This window comes from Tasmannia lanceolata, unplaced genomic scaffold (genome assembly GCF_043159265.1).
Source record: "Tasmannia lanceolata isolate RefF3 unplaced genomic scaffold, GAP_Taslan_0.1 ptg000018l, whole genome shotgun sequence".
Lineage (NCBI taxonomy): Eukaryota > Viridiplantae > Streptophyta > Magnoliopsida > Canellales > Winteraceae > Tasmannia > Tasmannia lanceolata.
The window spans coordinates 55,171,414-55,187,850 of record NW_027518695.1 but is presented as its reverse complement, the minus strand read 5'-3'; the positions used below and the strand labels follow the sequence as shown (position 1 = coordinate 55,187,850).

Genomic DNA, 16,437 nt, shown 5'->3' with positions numbered 1-16,437 from the left:
ATTTGGTGCCCCTGGATTCTAACGGAAAAAGTTCCCATTTGAAATGATTTAGCCCAAATTTCTTCAAAATTACTAAAAATGGCATTTTTACAGAGTTAGGCACTGTTCCAAGAACTCCCCAGCAGAGTCGTCAGCCTGTGGACCCTGATCCGAGAGAGGCGGGGGACGAGCCCCACACGAGTCTCAGCATCATCCACGTGAATGGAGAGCTCTACCAAGGAACTCTCGAAAGAAGTGCCCCTCACAGCATGAGTGGCGATACAAAGGGAGATACCTCTCGATTCGGAGACTAGCCCAGATTCGAGGCGTACCTTAAACAAAGAAGAGTCGCCATCCATGGAAGTGGGCCATGGATCCCATACTATGCTCTGTTGCAACGGATAACCAGATATATAAAAGAAGGTTCGTGCCTGGTTACGAATTTGGAAGGTCCGAAGAGCACCTCATCCGCCCAAGTGCAAACACCTGGTCTCTTATGCCATTTACTTATTGATTTTGAAGAGTTTTGGGTGAAAGTCATATGAAATGGGAACAAATATCTCCGAGAAGACGTCTATCTAATCATGCACGTCTCGGAGATGATTAATAAGCACACATAAAAGAAATGAAATAAGTGTCACCTGAGAATAACTAGGTTATGAATGTCATACCTAATTGGTGTCTAAGTTATGGTGTGCAAACACATGCATGCTAAGGCTAAAAGTATAGGATCTGTACATGAAAGTAAGAAAACACAACAAAACACACAACACAAATCAATTCTGTACACGACTCGACAAGACAAATCCTAAAACTCTAATGCAATACTTGACTCGGACTAGAATGGTCATCCACCCTGGCTGCTCTACGTATCCCGGCCTCGGGAAGAATCGGAGTCAACGTAGTTCGATGACCTATTCTAAACTACGATGCCTAACCGTCTAGAACCACTATCCTAGACTCGATCCACTAGACTCGACTGATTTTTTAAAGCTTTTTATACGATTGCTTAAATTCAAGTGAATTGTAATTTTTAGGACTCTCTATATGCCCTAACTAATGCAAGTTGATTAGCCTTAAGCTAATGCAGGTGGGCCCTACATCCTATGTGTAACTGGGCTATGCATCCTAAAGAAAATCATGGGCTGACTAGATGCTTCTTAATCTAGTCATCGGTTCGACTAAATGTCTAACCGATCAACTTGAGGCCTCCTAACTCTAGGGACACTCACACGACAGGACACACCATATCAATACAAATCAGGACAGCCTCCTAACTCTAAAACACCCTAAACAGCTAGGACATACTCCTAACTCTAGGGAAAGATCTTTTTGAAAAGGTTTTGAAGATTTTTGTATTTTTGGGAAGGTTTGAAATGTTAATTTTTAAAAGTATGGCTGGACTTGGGATATAGATTCCAAGCTGCACTACGTACCTCATGGAAGAGGATCAAGCCAACGTAGTTCGGAATCTGATTTTCCTAACTACTCCTAATGACTTAAGATTTTTGAGATTTTTGATTTTTCAGATATTTTTTGTATTTTTTTTGTTTTCAAGTGTTTTTGAATTTTTGACACAAGAGGACAGAATCCTATCATCATAAGGGTAGGATAGACTCCTGATATCCTGCAAAGATTGGACAGCATCCTATGCTTTGCGGGGGAAAAAGACAGAATCACGACTCTGCAAGGGTTGGACAGCATCCTATACCTTGCAAGAGTGGATAAAAAATCACATGATTTGATGAGAGGTTGGAAAGAATCCTAACCCCTATGATGATAGGACTGACTCCGGAAACTGAAGGACCAACTCCTATGCTAAGACTAATTCTTTTTTAGACTAATGACTCCAAGAGGGGGTGCTATCTAAACAAGGCATGCTTTTTAGAGAAATGGGAGACAAGGAAAGGTGCTAATGAGACTAGACAAGTCTCCTAAAAGAGAGGTGGGCTCCAAGTATTCTTATCATTGCCCCTGCAATGATGAAAGGATTAGGACAACTACCAGACCAAGTTGGTCTTCAACTAAGGAGGGAGTTTCTAATGATGAGGCTAAGCCTGTCTCTTAAAGAGTATAACTCTCTGTTGAGACATAGCTTGTCTCCCTAAAGGGTATTGACTATCTGCTGAGACATAGCTTGTCTCCTTAAAGAGTGGGCTCAAGATGTCTCTTTCATTGCCCTTGCAATGATAGAGGGAAAGACTTGGGCAAGTCTTTTAAATGAGAGAGGGGAGTGCTACTTGGACTGAGCAAGTCCCCTAAGGATGGGCTTGGGCTATCGCCTTCATCGCCCCTCTCAATGAATTGGGAACCTAAGGTTCAATGGTGATTTCAAATCTTATATCCATATCATTTATATATGTATTAAAGTAAAGGCATACACTCAATTTATTCTTAAATCATTTAACATAATGTATGTATGAAGAGAATGATTTCTATTTAAGTAACACATATGAAAATATGGAAACCATCATACAGTTCTGATTTTACAAAACCTATTAAACATATGAAAATGGAATTCTAATTTTCCAATTGATAAACCAATCTTATGAGAATCATTGAGATTAATATATATATATATATATATATATATATATATATATATATATATATATATATAACCAAGAAATATAACCAACAGGTGCATATTTAAATCAATGTCCATTATCACTTTGTTAAATGATCTAAAACAACCACAAAATTAAACCTTGAGTGGAAAGGAGTTGGAAAATGACGATCTCAAGGAGATTCAAATGTATAGCACCAAGTTGTTTCCTTTCCTTTAAACAATTCACAAGAACTGAGATCAAGCAATAGGTCAAGGTAGTACTCTGAACATGAAAATACACGTGTATTCTTAAAATGACATGTGAAGACAAACAGTTAATTAACCCCTCTATAGTCTTCTAGAGGCAAATTCACTTCTCTCCCCATCAGTCAAATTTCTTCTTAAGACCATAAGATACCAGCAAACACAAATCATAATAATGACAGCAACTTGACTTTTGTACCAACATCAAAATGCAAATAGTGTTGATATCACAAAAACATGAATGGGGTAGCCTAAACATGGAGTTTGATTAAACATATGCACAATATTGACCATAAATCAGTTACAACAAATGACTCCTCACAATCAGTTGTTATCATTACTCAAGCAAGCACTCAATCTCAACTAAAGCTAACAAAATGATTGTAAGATATAGTAAGCCTTGTACCCATGTATCCCCCACAATGTAAAATCAATTATCGGCGGAAATAAGAAAAATGAAAAAAAAAAAGAAATTGCTATACAATTTATATCTGACCACACAAGTTTAAAGGAAAAAAAATTACTAAAATTATTCCTAATGATCATGCTTGATCTCAAATGGTGCTACGTGTTCAAAATTACAAAGTCTAATAAAGGAAAATCACCATGCAATTCGGACCACAATACAAACCCTTACTCGGCCTTATCTCTAGCATGAACATCAAGACTTGTAAACTGAATGAGGAAACTAAGCTAAAGGAAAACGTCCTTGTCTCTGTTTCTCCTAAATGGACATTTGAAAACCAAAGGAATAAAATGAAAGCACATTGATGAACCAAATTAGGCCTACTTCTATCCCCTTCATTAAGTATGAATGCCAAATCCAAAGCCAAACCAAAATCAGATTGCAAATATCAAAAATCAGGTTGCAAATATCAAATTCCAGGATTAATCATAAACTTAAGCAAAAGAGAAGATCATTTCTATTTTCCACAAGCAGAGATCGCAAATGCGCCACACACTTGAAAGAAAATAAAAGAAGAGGGAGACAATTACCTGAGTGATGGTCAAATGGGAATTATAGTCAAATGATCTCCAACGTAATTACACCAATGACACTTCTCAATGGATTGCCAAGAATGAAAAAGAACCTGCTTCTAAATTTCTTCTTCTCTTTGCAATCTATCGCCTTTTCCTCCCACTCTATATCCTTTTCCACATCAAATCTCTCTATAATTTTCACTCAAATTAGGAATCTCTGTTATGTAATTCTCTTTTAAACAGAATCTGAGCTAGTAATGGACGAATAGAACAGATCTTTGGTTTGAAGCCTTGAAGTTAGGGTTTGAAGTTAAAATCAAAGATTAAAGAACTTAGGCTAGGGTTTCGAGTGAATTATCTAGGGTTTGGATTTGAAGAACGAAGATTCAAAGCCTTAAATGAAATCAAAAGAAGCAGAGAAGTGCTGGCCGGAGAGATCTTGGCTAGAGAAGAAGAAATGAGCCGGAGTTCCGATGATTTTGACGGGAAAATTGAACGGAGAAGAAATCAAGGTTAGGGATGACTAGATCTAAGGCTTGAAGAAGAAGATAACATGGAAAACAATGTAAATCTGAACTAAAGATTTTTAGATCTGGAATTTTGGGATTCAAATTAGGGTTTGGATAATGGTTGAGGAGTTAGGGTTTAATGGCTAAAAAAAAAAACAACAACAAGAACAGCCAAACAGGGAGAGAATCAAGGATTTGCCGGAGATCGGCCGGAAAAACAATACCGGAGAAGCAAGATTTCGATCGGAGAAGAAGGGTTTTAAAATCGCCTCTTTTCTCTCTCTCTCTCAGATTTTCCGAGAAAATGAAAAAAAAAAAAAAAAAAACCCCCTTCTGCACAATTTTTTTTTTTTTTTATATTAAAATGTGGGTGGTGATATTGGCACTACCGAGATGGATGGGTGCGCGGTTGTGCAGAAATTGATAAGCGCACGAACGAATCGTGTCTTATCTGGCCTAGGATCGGCCCTCTACAGGATAATTCGCCCCCCCCCCCTTTTCTGCATTTGCACTACGATTCTCTCCCGACTCGTTTGCTAGGCAAACGCGCTCGGATTCCGACAAAATTTTGCAAGGACCTTGGTGAGACCCTAACCTAGCTTAGGGTGGAGTTTGGGGACCTACCTCACTGATTTGATGGGATTTTTGCACGAAAATGGGAGGTTTATGGCACGGTCAAAATGAGGTGTCTACACAACTCTAATCTTGGTGTAAAGATCTTACGTAATTTTGCATTGAAAAATTAAATAGAAAATAAAAGCTGTTTTAGATCTCATTCCTATTGGATACTAATTAAAAAGTAATTTATTACTATTTAGCTAGACTTAAGAAAGGAATCTGCTAAATTATTAAACTAACAAAGGCTAGTTTCCTAAATCTAAATCCCATGGATTGGCACTTGTTGCCATGGTTGGTAACTTGGTAAAATGAAACTGATATCTTTTAGGTAATGATTGAAATGTTAACTTCCTAATACCGAATGGTAAAATTGGAAAGCAAGATGCCCTGCATCAGAAATGTTGTGATTAAGGCCGATTTAGAGGAATATTATTATAAATTGAAGGTTCATCTAAATAAAACTTGAACTGCAGCGGTTCTAGTTACTTTTTCATGTGTAACCAAACACCAGAAAAGGAGGAAATTTTGGAAAAAAAAATTCTTTTCCAAACTTTTCCTGAAAATTCCTGCTATCCAAAAATGGCCTAAAAGAATTAATTTTGCTTATTTCATAGTAACAACTTAGTGCTTATTACAGTAAAAATCTTTTGCTTGTTATAAAAGACATGTGATTCATTAAATAGTTAATATCATCTAATCGCGGCAATTCATCTGGACTTTCATGATATTTGTTCTAGAGAGAGAGAGAGAGAATATGAGCTATTAACTATAGATAATTGAGTGTTTTCTAGCCAAGGCTGAGGAGAATTTCTAGCCTCTTTGGGGAAAGTTCTTGGTGGCTTTGAGGGGAAGATGTGGAGGAGAGTAAGGAGAGCTCCTGGACTGTAAGGATGTACTTTCCCTCTCTACCTTTCTACTTTACATTTCAAGTAGATTATTGTTCCTTCTCTTCTATTTGCCCTTCAATGTTGTATGCATATTAATTCGATGGATTTAACTCACATTTTCCTCATTTTTATTCATGAAACTAGTGTTTTCATTTTTTTAATTTTTAGAAATTCCATGGAATTCTTCGTCTACTGCTGACCCGCCTCTGATCCACATTAAAATTGGTATCAGGGCAATTTCTATAAAAGGATCCTAATTCTTTTCCGATCCTGCTGCCAATTTTATCTTTGTGGCCTACCATTAGAGCCAAAACTACAAATCTGAGAGTATTGTATCATCTTGCTTTTCCCTTACCCTTTCTCTTGCTTAACAATTTCTCAACTCTAAAGCTCGGCCCTCTTGTAGGATCTAACTAATTTAGCACTAAGAAAACTTGCACTTGTATAGAGTGTTAGAACATAGTATTGTAATCTGTAATTTTTGGGATACGAAATATACCAATACAGCTCTACAGAAGATGAACTGGTATGAACAGATGGTAGAAACCAGCAATAATTAATCTGCAGTCAAAACAGAAGAAGAAATGACTTATCGAGTTGAGGCACGAAGGATGTTCGCTGTCCTTAAGGCAAATCTCGCCCCCACTATGACGAATCAACGGTGCAGATGAGCATCTCGGCGTATGCCTCCAGGATACAACAACTCTCGCTCCAGGGGTGTGCACTCACACAACCCGGATGCCTTAGAACTCGCTTATTAGTGCCAAAAATGCCTTGATCAGAAAGCTTTGGAGAAAAACAACAGTTGCAGAAAGCAGAAAGGGAGAAGAACGAGAAGAGAGGAAGACTTTCCGCTTGGGATAGATTTTCCTTTCTCTAAATCCTATTTTAATAGAAAGGAAAGACTCTGTTGGGAATCGAAATGTTGCAATACTTATTGCGTAATTAATGTTTCCTAAACGACCACTAAGCACGTGGAGACGTTTCCAAACGATAACAAAATTATTATTTTTTAAGAAAAATATGAGAACAAAAAAGAAAAAATAAAACAAGAGATTTGGGCCAATGCGCGAGGCCGGGCCGGGCCGGGCGGCGCGCGTGTGGTATGGTCTAGGCCACCGGGCCAACCATGCGCGAGAGTCTCTCTTTTTCCACTTTCTCATTCACAAGACAATGAGAGTGGAAGTATATATATGGACACTCTTTTCCACATAAACTTCCCATCTTGGACTAAAGGTTTTCACAAGACATTAGCCTTTTTGGAGGGAAGTTCAAATTTTGGGAGAGACTTTCAAAAGCATAAATTTAGTCCTAAAGGACAAACCACAAAAAGAAAAAATAGAATCCCCTCTTGTAAATTTTGAATTATAAAGAACTTTTGTTTTTTAAAATAAAAGTCAACATAGAGTTGTTTAACAAATTCCACCGGATCTGAGTCTGTACTTTATCAGACTTTGAATTCAGACGCTATTTCACGATTTTACTTTTGGAGATTCTGCCTAAATGCATGAGTTGCCTTCTTAAGAATTCTTCTAGTTCTAATGGATCTAAAAACTATTCGACATGAATTGTTACATTCAGCTCCTACACAGTAAGATGTAAAGACATTGAGAATAAGATTGTTACATTCAGTTCCTACATAGTAAGATGCGGAGACATTGAAATTAAGAAACTGTTACATTCAATTCCTGTATTGCAACTTGATGTTTCTTAATTTCAATGTCTCTGCATCTTACTGTGTGATATAGAGTTCTGCTTGGATTGGTCGAGCCTATAGAAAGCACTTTTTTGGGGTCATTACACATTTCGTTGAGTGGAGATTGAGTTAAAAGTGTGGAGCTGAGCTATAAGCTCAAGGAGGCGATCGTTTCCCTACATGGAACTATGGAAGAGTCCTTGAAAGCTTCATGGCATTCCATCACTTTCATCTTTGAATTTTCCGGTGTTCTAGAAACTCCCTGTCATGTTTTATGGGGCATGTTAGAATATATTATTGTGCTCATTTCTTTCATTCTAATACCACTTATTTTTCGGGGTTCTGTCATTTCATTACTAAGAAGAGAATGAATATGGATCAGATATGTCTGTAATTCTGATAATCTGAAAGAACTGTTGGATTGCATGGTCTTTACAGACATCCATAGTTGAGTCCTGGGACTTTCATTAGCACAGTACAAAATGGTAATCCTAACGAATTCAAGGGAGTTTTCATCCCTGTCTTAGATACAAATTCTCTGCATACTTCATCAAAATTTTCAGAAACATTCCCATCGGTTTGCCTTGTGCTCTGATTTTGAGTGTGATTCTTACTATTTTGCGACGCATGCTTTGATGGGGCAGGGCCCGCCAGTTTACACCCATACATAGCATGGGTCCGAGATACAAGTGAGTGTGTGTGTAGGTAAAACTGTTTCTGAGCTTGAGCTCAAAAACAGTGTGGGCCCACATTTTTTTGGGTGATCCAAAGCATACATTTGAAAGACCCCTATATAGATAGGGTGTTCACAAAAAAAGAGGTAGAATCATCCTAACCCTTCCATTTGTGGAGGAAAAAATGGGCAGATTTGTGGAGAAACAGTATATGTCCATTTTCCCTCCACTTTTGGATGGGTTAGGATGGTCCTATGGACATGATCATTGGTACACACCCTATCTATGTGAGGTCCATTCAAATGAATGCTTTAGATCACTCCAAAAATGTGAGCCCACTTGAGTTTTTGGATGCTTGAGTTCAGAAAGCTATCAGAGCTCGAGCTCAGAAATTGTTTTCCCGTATGTGTGTGTGTAACTATAGATTTTGTTCTATTGGATATGGATTTTATCCTTCTGTCAATGAGCGTATTTTTCCATATAAATATTCTTATCAGTCCACAACATAAAATGGGTTTTAAATAATTATAAAGGCAAAATTTATATCAATCTCTTTTTTGCAAGTTCATAATCATATAAATAATATTACATTAATATATCATCCGATATCTACTATTAAGAAATTGATAATCATCTATATAGACCAAGCAAGACTTGTTATTTCTTAATCGAAATGGGTTCAACCAGCAATGATCTGAATCGCTCTTCAGTCTCGTTATCTGGGGAACCAAATCCATCACCAAATTCATAATAGCATTGGGACATCCTTGGAAGATCCAATGCAGCATTGATTAGAGATTCAGGAAGGGAACACGAGAAAGATTCTTTATTCAACTTCTTCCATGTATCACTAATTAAACCTCTTATATGTTCACGAGCAACTTCCTCTGTTGCGCCTGTTTCGTGCATGTAACATTGGATCGATTTGGGAACATCACCTCTGGCTAGCTCGTCCTATAATGTTGAACAAAATATAAATATACTATTAAGTCGGCGAATTAAATAGTGCAACATAGAAGCTAAGTATAGGCAATTTACCGTTGAAGTCCCCCAATCATCCCAAAGTCGAAGAATCATCGACGACCAGCGTAAAAGGTTAGAATACTTGTCTATGCAATCAAGTGCATCATTTGTTATCTTTGTTTTCGCTGATAAATAAGCATGGCCTAGCACAACTGGTCCTGATATTGAAATCCATGCATTGCTTAGATACTCATCAAGTGTCGGCGTATATCCATTGCAATACCATTTTGCCTCCACAAGGTATGCTTTACATAAATCTGCCCACTAAATTAAATAAAACCTCTCATTAGATATCTTAAACACAAATTGGGCGCACATGATAATGAAATTACTTTTAAAATGCGGGTGTACGAATCCTAGTCAACTCGATGCGGTTTGTTCTAGTAGTTAGTTGCCCGACCGAGTAGACAATTGAGGCAGTCACAGCAGGAGAGTAAAAGGTGTTTTGATTAACTTTTGAGGGAAACATTCGGACTTGAACAAGAACTCATCCATATTGAAGGGACTAGAATCTAGTGAGTTAACAATGGCTTGGAGGAGTTTTGAAATTACAGTTGAATTGTCAAAGAGTGAAAATTAACTTGATAAGGGAAAGAATGAATGCACTACCAGTTTCTTCAGGTGCCTTGTGATTTCCAATCCTTGTTCCTTTAGGACCACATAAGCCATTTCGTTGGTAGTGTTGAAGAGAGCCATAAAACATATCTTCATGTAATCTGGAAGTTTTTCCAAAGAGTTAACATCCCATCTGCAAAAAGTACATCAAATGTTTGATATATTAGAATTTGACAAGAAGTATTGTAGGGTCCTGGAATATTGGCAAACTCTCTAGTTGAGATCCCAAATATACATACAAACTCTCTACCTGTCAACAACATCAGTAAAGAGCTCCAATTCTTCTATTGAGCCATAGACATCATAGACATCATCAATGGTTGTTATTAGTTGATCAACTTTTGTAATCACTTCTCTAGTGTATCCAAACTCAGGTTTCGACATGGTTCCAAGAGCCCATAAGAAGCACTCCAGCAAACGGTCTCTAGAAAAGCTCAACTGCTTACCAAGTCCCAAATTCTTCCACCACCTATGAGTTAAGAGCAACAGAAAAAGACAAATGTGACATGTATACAGAAATGATATCAGCACCAGTGTATTGATAATAACTCCCCTCTTTTTTAGGCCATCATTAATTTAGGGAGATGATATTTTCACTCCCCCTGCATTACGTGCACACCCCCCTTGTAACCTGATTTGACGTGAAAAGTGGGCAACTTCATGTCAAATCACGTTATAAGGGGGGTGTGCAAGTACTGCAGGGGGTGAAAATATCATCACCCTTAATTTATTGTGGGTCGATTAACTTTTTGTGATTTCTATCAAGGAAATGATACCCCCCAAAAACTTTCTAGGGCTGGCAATGGGGCGGGGCAGGATGTTGCATTTCCCGTCCCCGCTTCGGGGATGACGGGGAATCCACGTCCCCACCCCGCGGGAAATATCTAATCCCCATCCCGTCCCTGTTCTGGGGAATATTTTAAGTCCCTGTCCCCGCTCCAAGTCGGAGAATCCCCGCCCCGTGCGTGGGGGATCCTCGTTTTTCATGGGTGAAATTGCCAGCCAGTCCTTACGCTTTCTATGAGAATGGTTTACTGCTTGAGGATAAATTCACCCCCTTTAACGTTTTTCTTTGCCTATAAAACTTAACTAATAACGTTATAGGGGGGATTTTATCCGTAGAGGGGGGAAATATCATTCCCTTTCTATCATCCTCTAAATAGAAAATTGACAACGAAGATGGGAGTGTGATTATTGCAAATTAGCAATTTTGGAAAAAGCCATTTCGCTCTCCCTCTTTTCTAAGACACAAGAGCCAACTCTCAAATTTCCTTATCCATTTAACTCATAAAGAGTTGGCAATTTGACATCCGTTAGATGTATACGGAAATGATATCAGCACCAGTGTACTGATGATGAAGCCCCACTAGTTTTTTCAGACCGTCATTGACTGGCCATCCATCATAACTTTTATGGATTTCTATCATCTGCCAACAGCCAACTAGAACATTGCTAAAAGCTTGTTAAAAAAGATGGGAGTGTGATTATTGCTATTGCAATAATGGACAATGGCATTTTGTGGCCCCCCTCATTTTTCACGAGACAAAAGCCAACTCACCTCAAATTGTCTTATCTATTTAACTCATATGAGTTGGCCGTTTTTAGGGGTGCATCTCGGGTCGGGTTGGGTTGGGTTGAGGCCAACTCAACCCTAACCCAACCCAACCCAAGCCTCGGGTTGAAATGGTCAACCCTAACCCAACATGTGTCCAAATTAGGTCGAGATGAGTTGGGTTGGATTCGGGTTGAGTCGGGTTGACCAAACAGAAAAATACAAGAGATAAAACATAATCCTTAGAAAATAATGATAAAATTAGAGAATGGAGGTCAGGTTCGGGTTGCCAAGGCCTCAACCCTCACCCAACCCGAAATTAAATTGGGTTGGCTTTTCCCAACCCAACCCGAGAAAATGACAACATAACCCGAGCCAAAATTGGGTTGAACCCGTCGGGTTCGGGTTGAGCCCGACCCAAGTTGCACCCCTAGCCCCTTTCTCCTAAAAAGAAAAGGCTGCAAATTGCTTATGCAAAGTTACCTAGACATTCCCATATTTACGCAAAGTCATGAAAAGCTAATTAAAAAAGAATAAAACAAAGTAAATAGTGCCATAATCATAATTAATATGGTACTGTAGATATAAGTCCCCTATCTATAATTTAGAGAAATTATAGGGTGCCCAAGCATCGAGTCCAGTGTAGGCAGTATGACAAAAGTACAGCATTTGATATTTGATAAACTGCAGCTTTCCTTTTTGGATCAAATATCAAGGGCCGTGATTCCTGCGCTAGACTTCATGTTCAGGGACCATATAAAATCTCAATAGTTTATAATTAAATAAAGCCCAGCCGCGAAATGCCTTCTACGAAATGCCTTCTCCATTAACTAGGTGGGTGGTTTGACATGCGACATACCAGCCGCAAAATGCCTTTTGCGATGGACGCTAGCAATTTCCATTTAAATAATATATATATATATATATATATATATATATATATATATATATATATATGAGGAAAATGATTTGTATGTATGTATGTATCTGTGAGAGAGAGAGTTGTACAAGGGTGATATTTCATATGCGCTTACCTAGACACAGCTTTAATATTGGTCTGGTATGTAGCCTGCACCATGTTGTAATCTAGCTTAGCGAACTGAAATAAGAAAGGGTTCATGTCTTCTTCTCCAACATATGTTTCTATGTACCACCTAGCCTGTAACCTTGGCATCCTCCAATGGAAAGTAAGCTCCAAGGCATGCTCGACATGTCTTTTCAAGTCTTGATCTAAGTTCTTCTCTTTGAAATCCTTGAGATACCTAATCATTAATTCTTTGGCGTCGTCCAAGACTATCTCCCCTTCGAAACCTAGGTATGAAGCTTCGTACAAGCTCAACATACCCTCTATATCCTCACAAAGTGATGCCATTAAGTTGCCTTCCCCGTCCATGAAGCCATTGAAAACGTCTGTTTCTCACAAAAAATACAAACTGCAGGGATTACAACGAGTTTAGAAAAACTGTTATGGCATGAGAGTAAATTTACCTGGTGAGACTTCAAACCCATGTTGTCTAAGGAGCCTAAATTGGAGAGCTGTTGCGTAGAGATCGCCCTCCATCCTCATGTTGTTTTCATCGGTGGATATGTTACCTAAAGCTTCCTTAAACTCATTCTTGAAGTGATATCCCACACCAAGGCGTTGAAGGGTATCAATCAGCTTCAATTGAGCTAAGGGTTGGTCCACTCTTTTGAGCAAACGCCTCACATCTTCCTTCATCTTCTCGATTTGTCTCTCGTACATATGAACCTATGAAGATTAGACAGAAAATTGGATTTACTCACTAAGCAAGAATGGTTTTGAGCAATTAAAGTACAAACATAAAAAGATAGTAAGGTAAGTATGAAAATAGATAAATGAAGATTATTCTTATCTAGACAAGTATCGTAATCTATCCTAGGCAATTAATCTAACATTAGATGATCGAATGGCCAGATCTTACCAAATCTAATATATTCTAACATGCCCCACAAAACATGTGATTGAAAATTGACATACGTTTGATTACAATAAATTTAGATCTGGTACTATAATATGGCATAATGAACGGAAAAATCAATGTAAATCCTTCACATCAACGATAGAAAATACTATGAATTGCAATAATTACTGTGTAATCACTCTTTAGTGACTGAATGAAGTTATACTACAAATCCATTGCATCATTGTTAGAAAACACCATGGAGTGCAATAATAACCGTGTAATCACTCTTTAGTGACTGAATGAAGTCATAATCCCCAAAGCTTTGTCGGTAATTTGCTGATCGACGATTAATCGTCTCCTCAAACGTTTGGGTGGTTAGAGTGCATGTGATGTGCTTAGCCATATTTACAGTTCTTCGAGGTATAGTTGAATGTAGAAGAGAAGGTGGCAACCGTGAGAAGGAGCATGGGATGGAGAGTGAAAGTATAGGAAGAGCCATCTTATTCAAAGCTATGATTGTGAGAATAATGGTGAGATTATTTATACCCTCCTCCATCTCATGTAACACGAGATATTTCTCCAAAGACGAAATTTTGCTTTATGGGAAGTCCTGGTTTGCTTACAATCAACAAGCATGGCGTGTGGTAGTAAAACGGAGAAAAAGACTTATCACATCTATCAATAGTTAGTCATGTTTCATGTTTGTTTTTTTTTTTTTAAACTTGGGAATGAATAAACTCGCGCGATCTCTAAAAAAGATATCCTGTCGGCAAACATGGTAATTTAATACCCTGAAGATTACACTAAATGTTTAAAAGGACTACATTGGTTAAAGGAAATGATATATTTACCCCCCTTTTTTACACTTGCTATAGCCCCCTTCAGTGTAAAAGAGTAGTCATTAGTACACTAGAGAGGCCTGACCCTAGTAAAAAAAGTTAATCCATTTTTTGTGGTAAAGTAAATTGGGATTGAACCTGCGACCTCAAGGTTGAGGAACAATCATCAACCATTAAAGCTACAAGCCCAAGCCCAACCCTTGATTTTATGTCCATTTTACGCGGAAAAAGAAACAAACGGAGCCTAAGGAAAACAATCATCGTACGGATAGAACAATTGCCACATGTAATGTGGTGATATCAGCCATGGATATTGCTGGCCATCACAAATTTGGCCTATTGCCGTTGCTCCCACTCTAATCACATGATAAGCATTTAAGATAGATATATCTGTAAACACGTGTTTTTTTTCCCTTTCCTCTAACACTAATCAAAGCCACAATGCCCTTGACTTTGCCGTTATTTACGAAACCATACCCACTCTTCTTTTAAGTGTTGCAGGATATGTCATATATACTTGTTAAGTGAGTTTGAAACCCCGGGCCTGATTCACCCTTTGAAAAGAACTCGAACCACAACAATCAAAAGAAACAGAAGAAGAGACCCTTAGACTTGCATTTATGGAAACCAATAATGACAACCACAAAGAGAAAGAGAATCTACATCATAGTATAAAACCCGAAACTAATATTTTATTCAATATTAAATTTCGGCCGAAATTTCCGTAATTTCGGTCAAAATTTCGGCGAAATATTAAATTAATATTAAAAAAAGATTTTTTGGGTCAAATTTCGGAAAATCCGAAATTTCGGTCGAAATAAATGACCGTTTACCGAAATCCAAAATTTTGGATTTCAGTCGAAATTTAAAACCATGCTTCATACATGTTTGAACAATATTAAATTCCTCTTCCATTTATTTGCTAAAACTGAAAGCCCAAATGCAAAAAAGAAACCCAAGAAGAAAAGAGTTATGAGATTTAAAGTAGCTAGAATATGAAAGTAAAATAAAAAGTTTGTACAGACCTAATCTCTAATCCCGTCTCCATGAAAAGGACTATGATCCAGTGGAGGCATGGCATATGTGCTTAGTGATCAAGATGGTTGATCTGATGGGCTATCACAAAGGTGAATCAATGGTTCCATACTAATGACAGAGGGATATCTTATTTTGCCAGATTAAGGAAAGCAAGAATCAATAGCTTAAAGATCATGCTTGATCAAAGGTTTAGAATGAATAGATGAGAAAACAATCAAGGGCCAAAATAACGTGGTCTCATTATCAATTCATACAGAAAAAAGAAAGAAGATCAAAAATTACCTGGCATGAGGAAGGATACATACTTGTTGCGTTTTTGTTGGAGAGAGAGAGAGAGAGAGAGAGAGAGAGAGAGAGAGATTTCAAGATGGTTTGTGATAACCTTTCCTTCCCACTCATTTCAGGAGGAAGTCCTATTTTTGGGGTATTTATTAATATAAGACCTGCGGATTTTTAGGAAGTGGCTTTTCGAATTCCAACTATACGAAAGAATTTTAGAATTTCGGCATACATAGAGAGGGGTGCCACGTGGGAGTGCGTAACATCTCTCTCTCTCTCTCTATCTATCTACCATCGAAGTATAACATCTACTCTCTCTCTCAACCAAAACCCTAGATATGGATCTCTGAACCCTAGAAATAGAGAACAAACGTCCCATCTTCTATCTTTTCCTGAGACGCCCCTCACTCTCTCTAAAATTCTTCTCTGAATTCACCAAATCCCTCAGCTCGCTAAACCAAAACCCTGATGTACGTGTGATTGTCATTGGCAGTCGTGGCCACCATTTTTGTTCAGGCATCGAACCATCCGATATGGATTTCATGTTAAATACCTCCGACACGAACAGAGCTACGGATAAACTTCAACAACATATTTCAATAATTGAAATGGCAATATTTGTTGTCGAGGAGTGCCGGAAGCTGGTAATAGGAATGATTCACGGTGAATGCACGGGCGTGGGTGTAGATATCATTACCTCATGTGATATTAGGTATCCACCACTAATGCTATCTTCAAGGTCGATAAGGTGATTACTCCCGATCTAGGAGCTGTAAGTAGGCTGCTGAAGATTGTGGGATTAGGAATTGCTGCAGCAACGACACTTACAGGTAGTAGAATATATATACACTAGAAGCTAAGGAATTTGGTTTGGTTTCTAGGGTTTCTCGAAGCAAAGAAGAAATGGAAAATGAAGTGAAAACAATTGTCAACGGAATTGCCATGACATCTAAAGTTGATCTTGAAAAAATTAAAGCGGCACTGCTGAGGGAGAGATGACTGTTGGTAAA

The 16,437-nt window shown here is 38.1% G+C and overlaps 1 protein-coding gene and 1 pseudogene across 1 annotated transcript; one reads left to right on the top strand and one right to left on the bottom strand.

Annotated features, from left to right (window-relative positions):
- LOC143850480 (uncharacterized) overlaps window positions 1–16,437 on the top strand; it is a 99,866-nt pseudogene that overhangs the window by 43,421 nt on the left and 40,008 nt on the right.
- On the bottom strand, window positions 8,726–13,827 carry LOC143849398 (alpha-terpineol synthase, chloroplastic-like). The gene is made up of 8 exons (XM_077358406.1): window positions 13,546–13,827; window positions 13,458–13,493; window positions 12,835–13,096; window positions 12,381–12,756; window positions 10,045–10,263; window positions 9,789–9,927; window positions 9,195–9,443; window positions 8,726–9,110 (listed from the first exon to the last, which is right to left on the bottom strand). Exons 1-8 carry the CDS (start codon window positions 13,825–13,827, stop codon window positions 8,814–8,816), a joined length of 1,860 nt encoding a protein of 619 aa, XP_077214521.1. The 3' UTR covers window positions 8,726–8,813.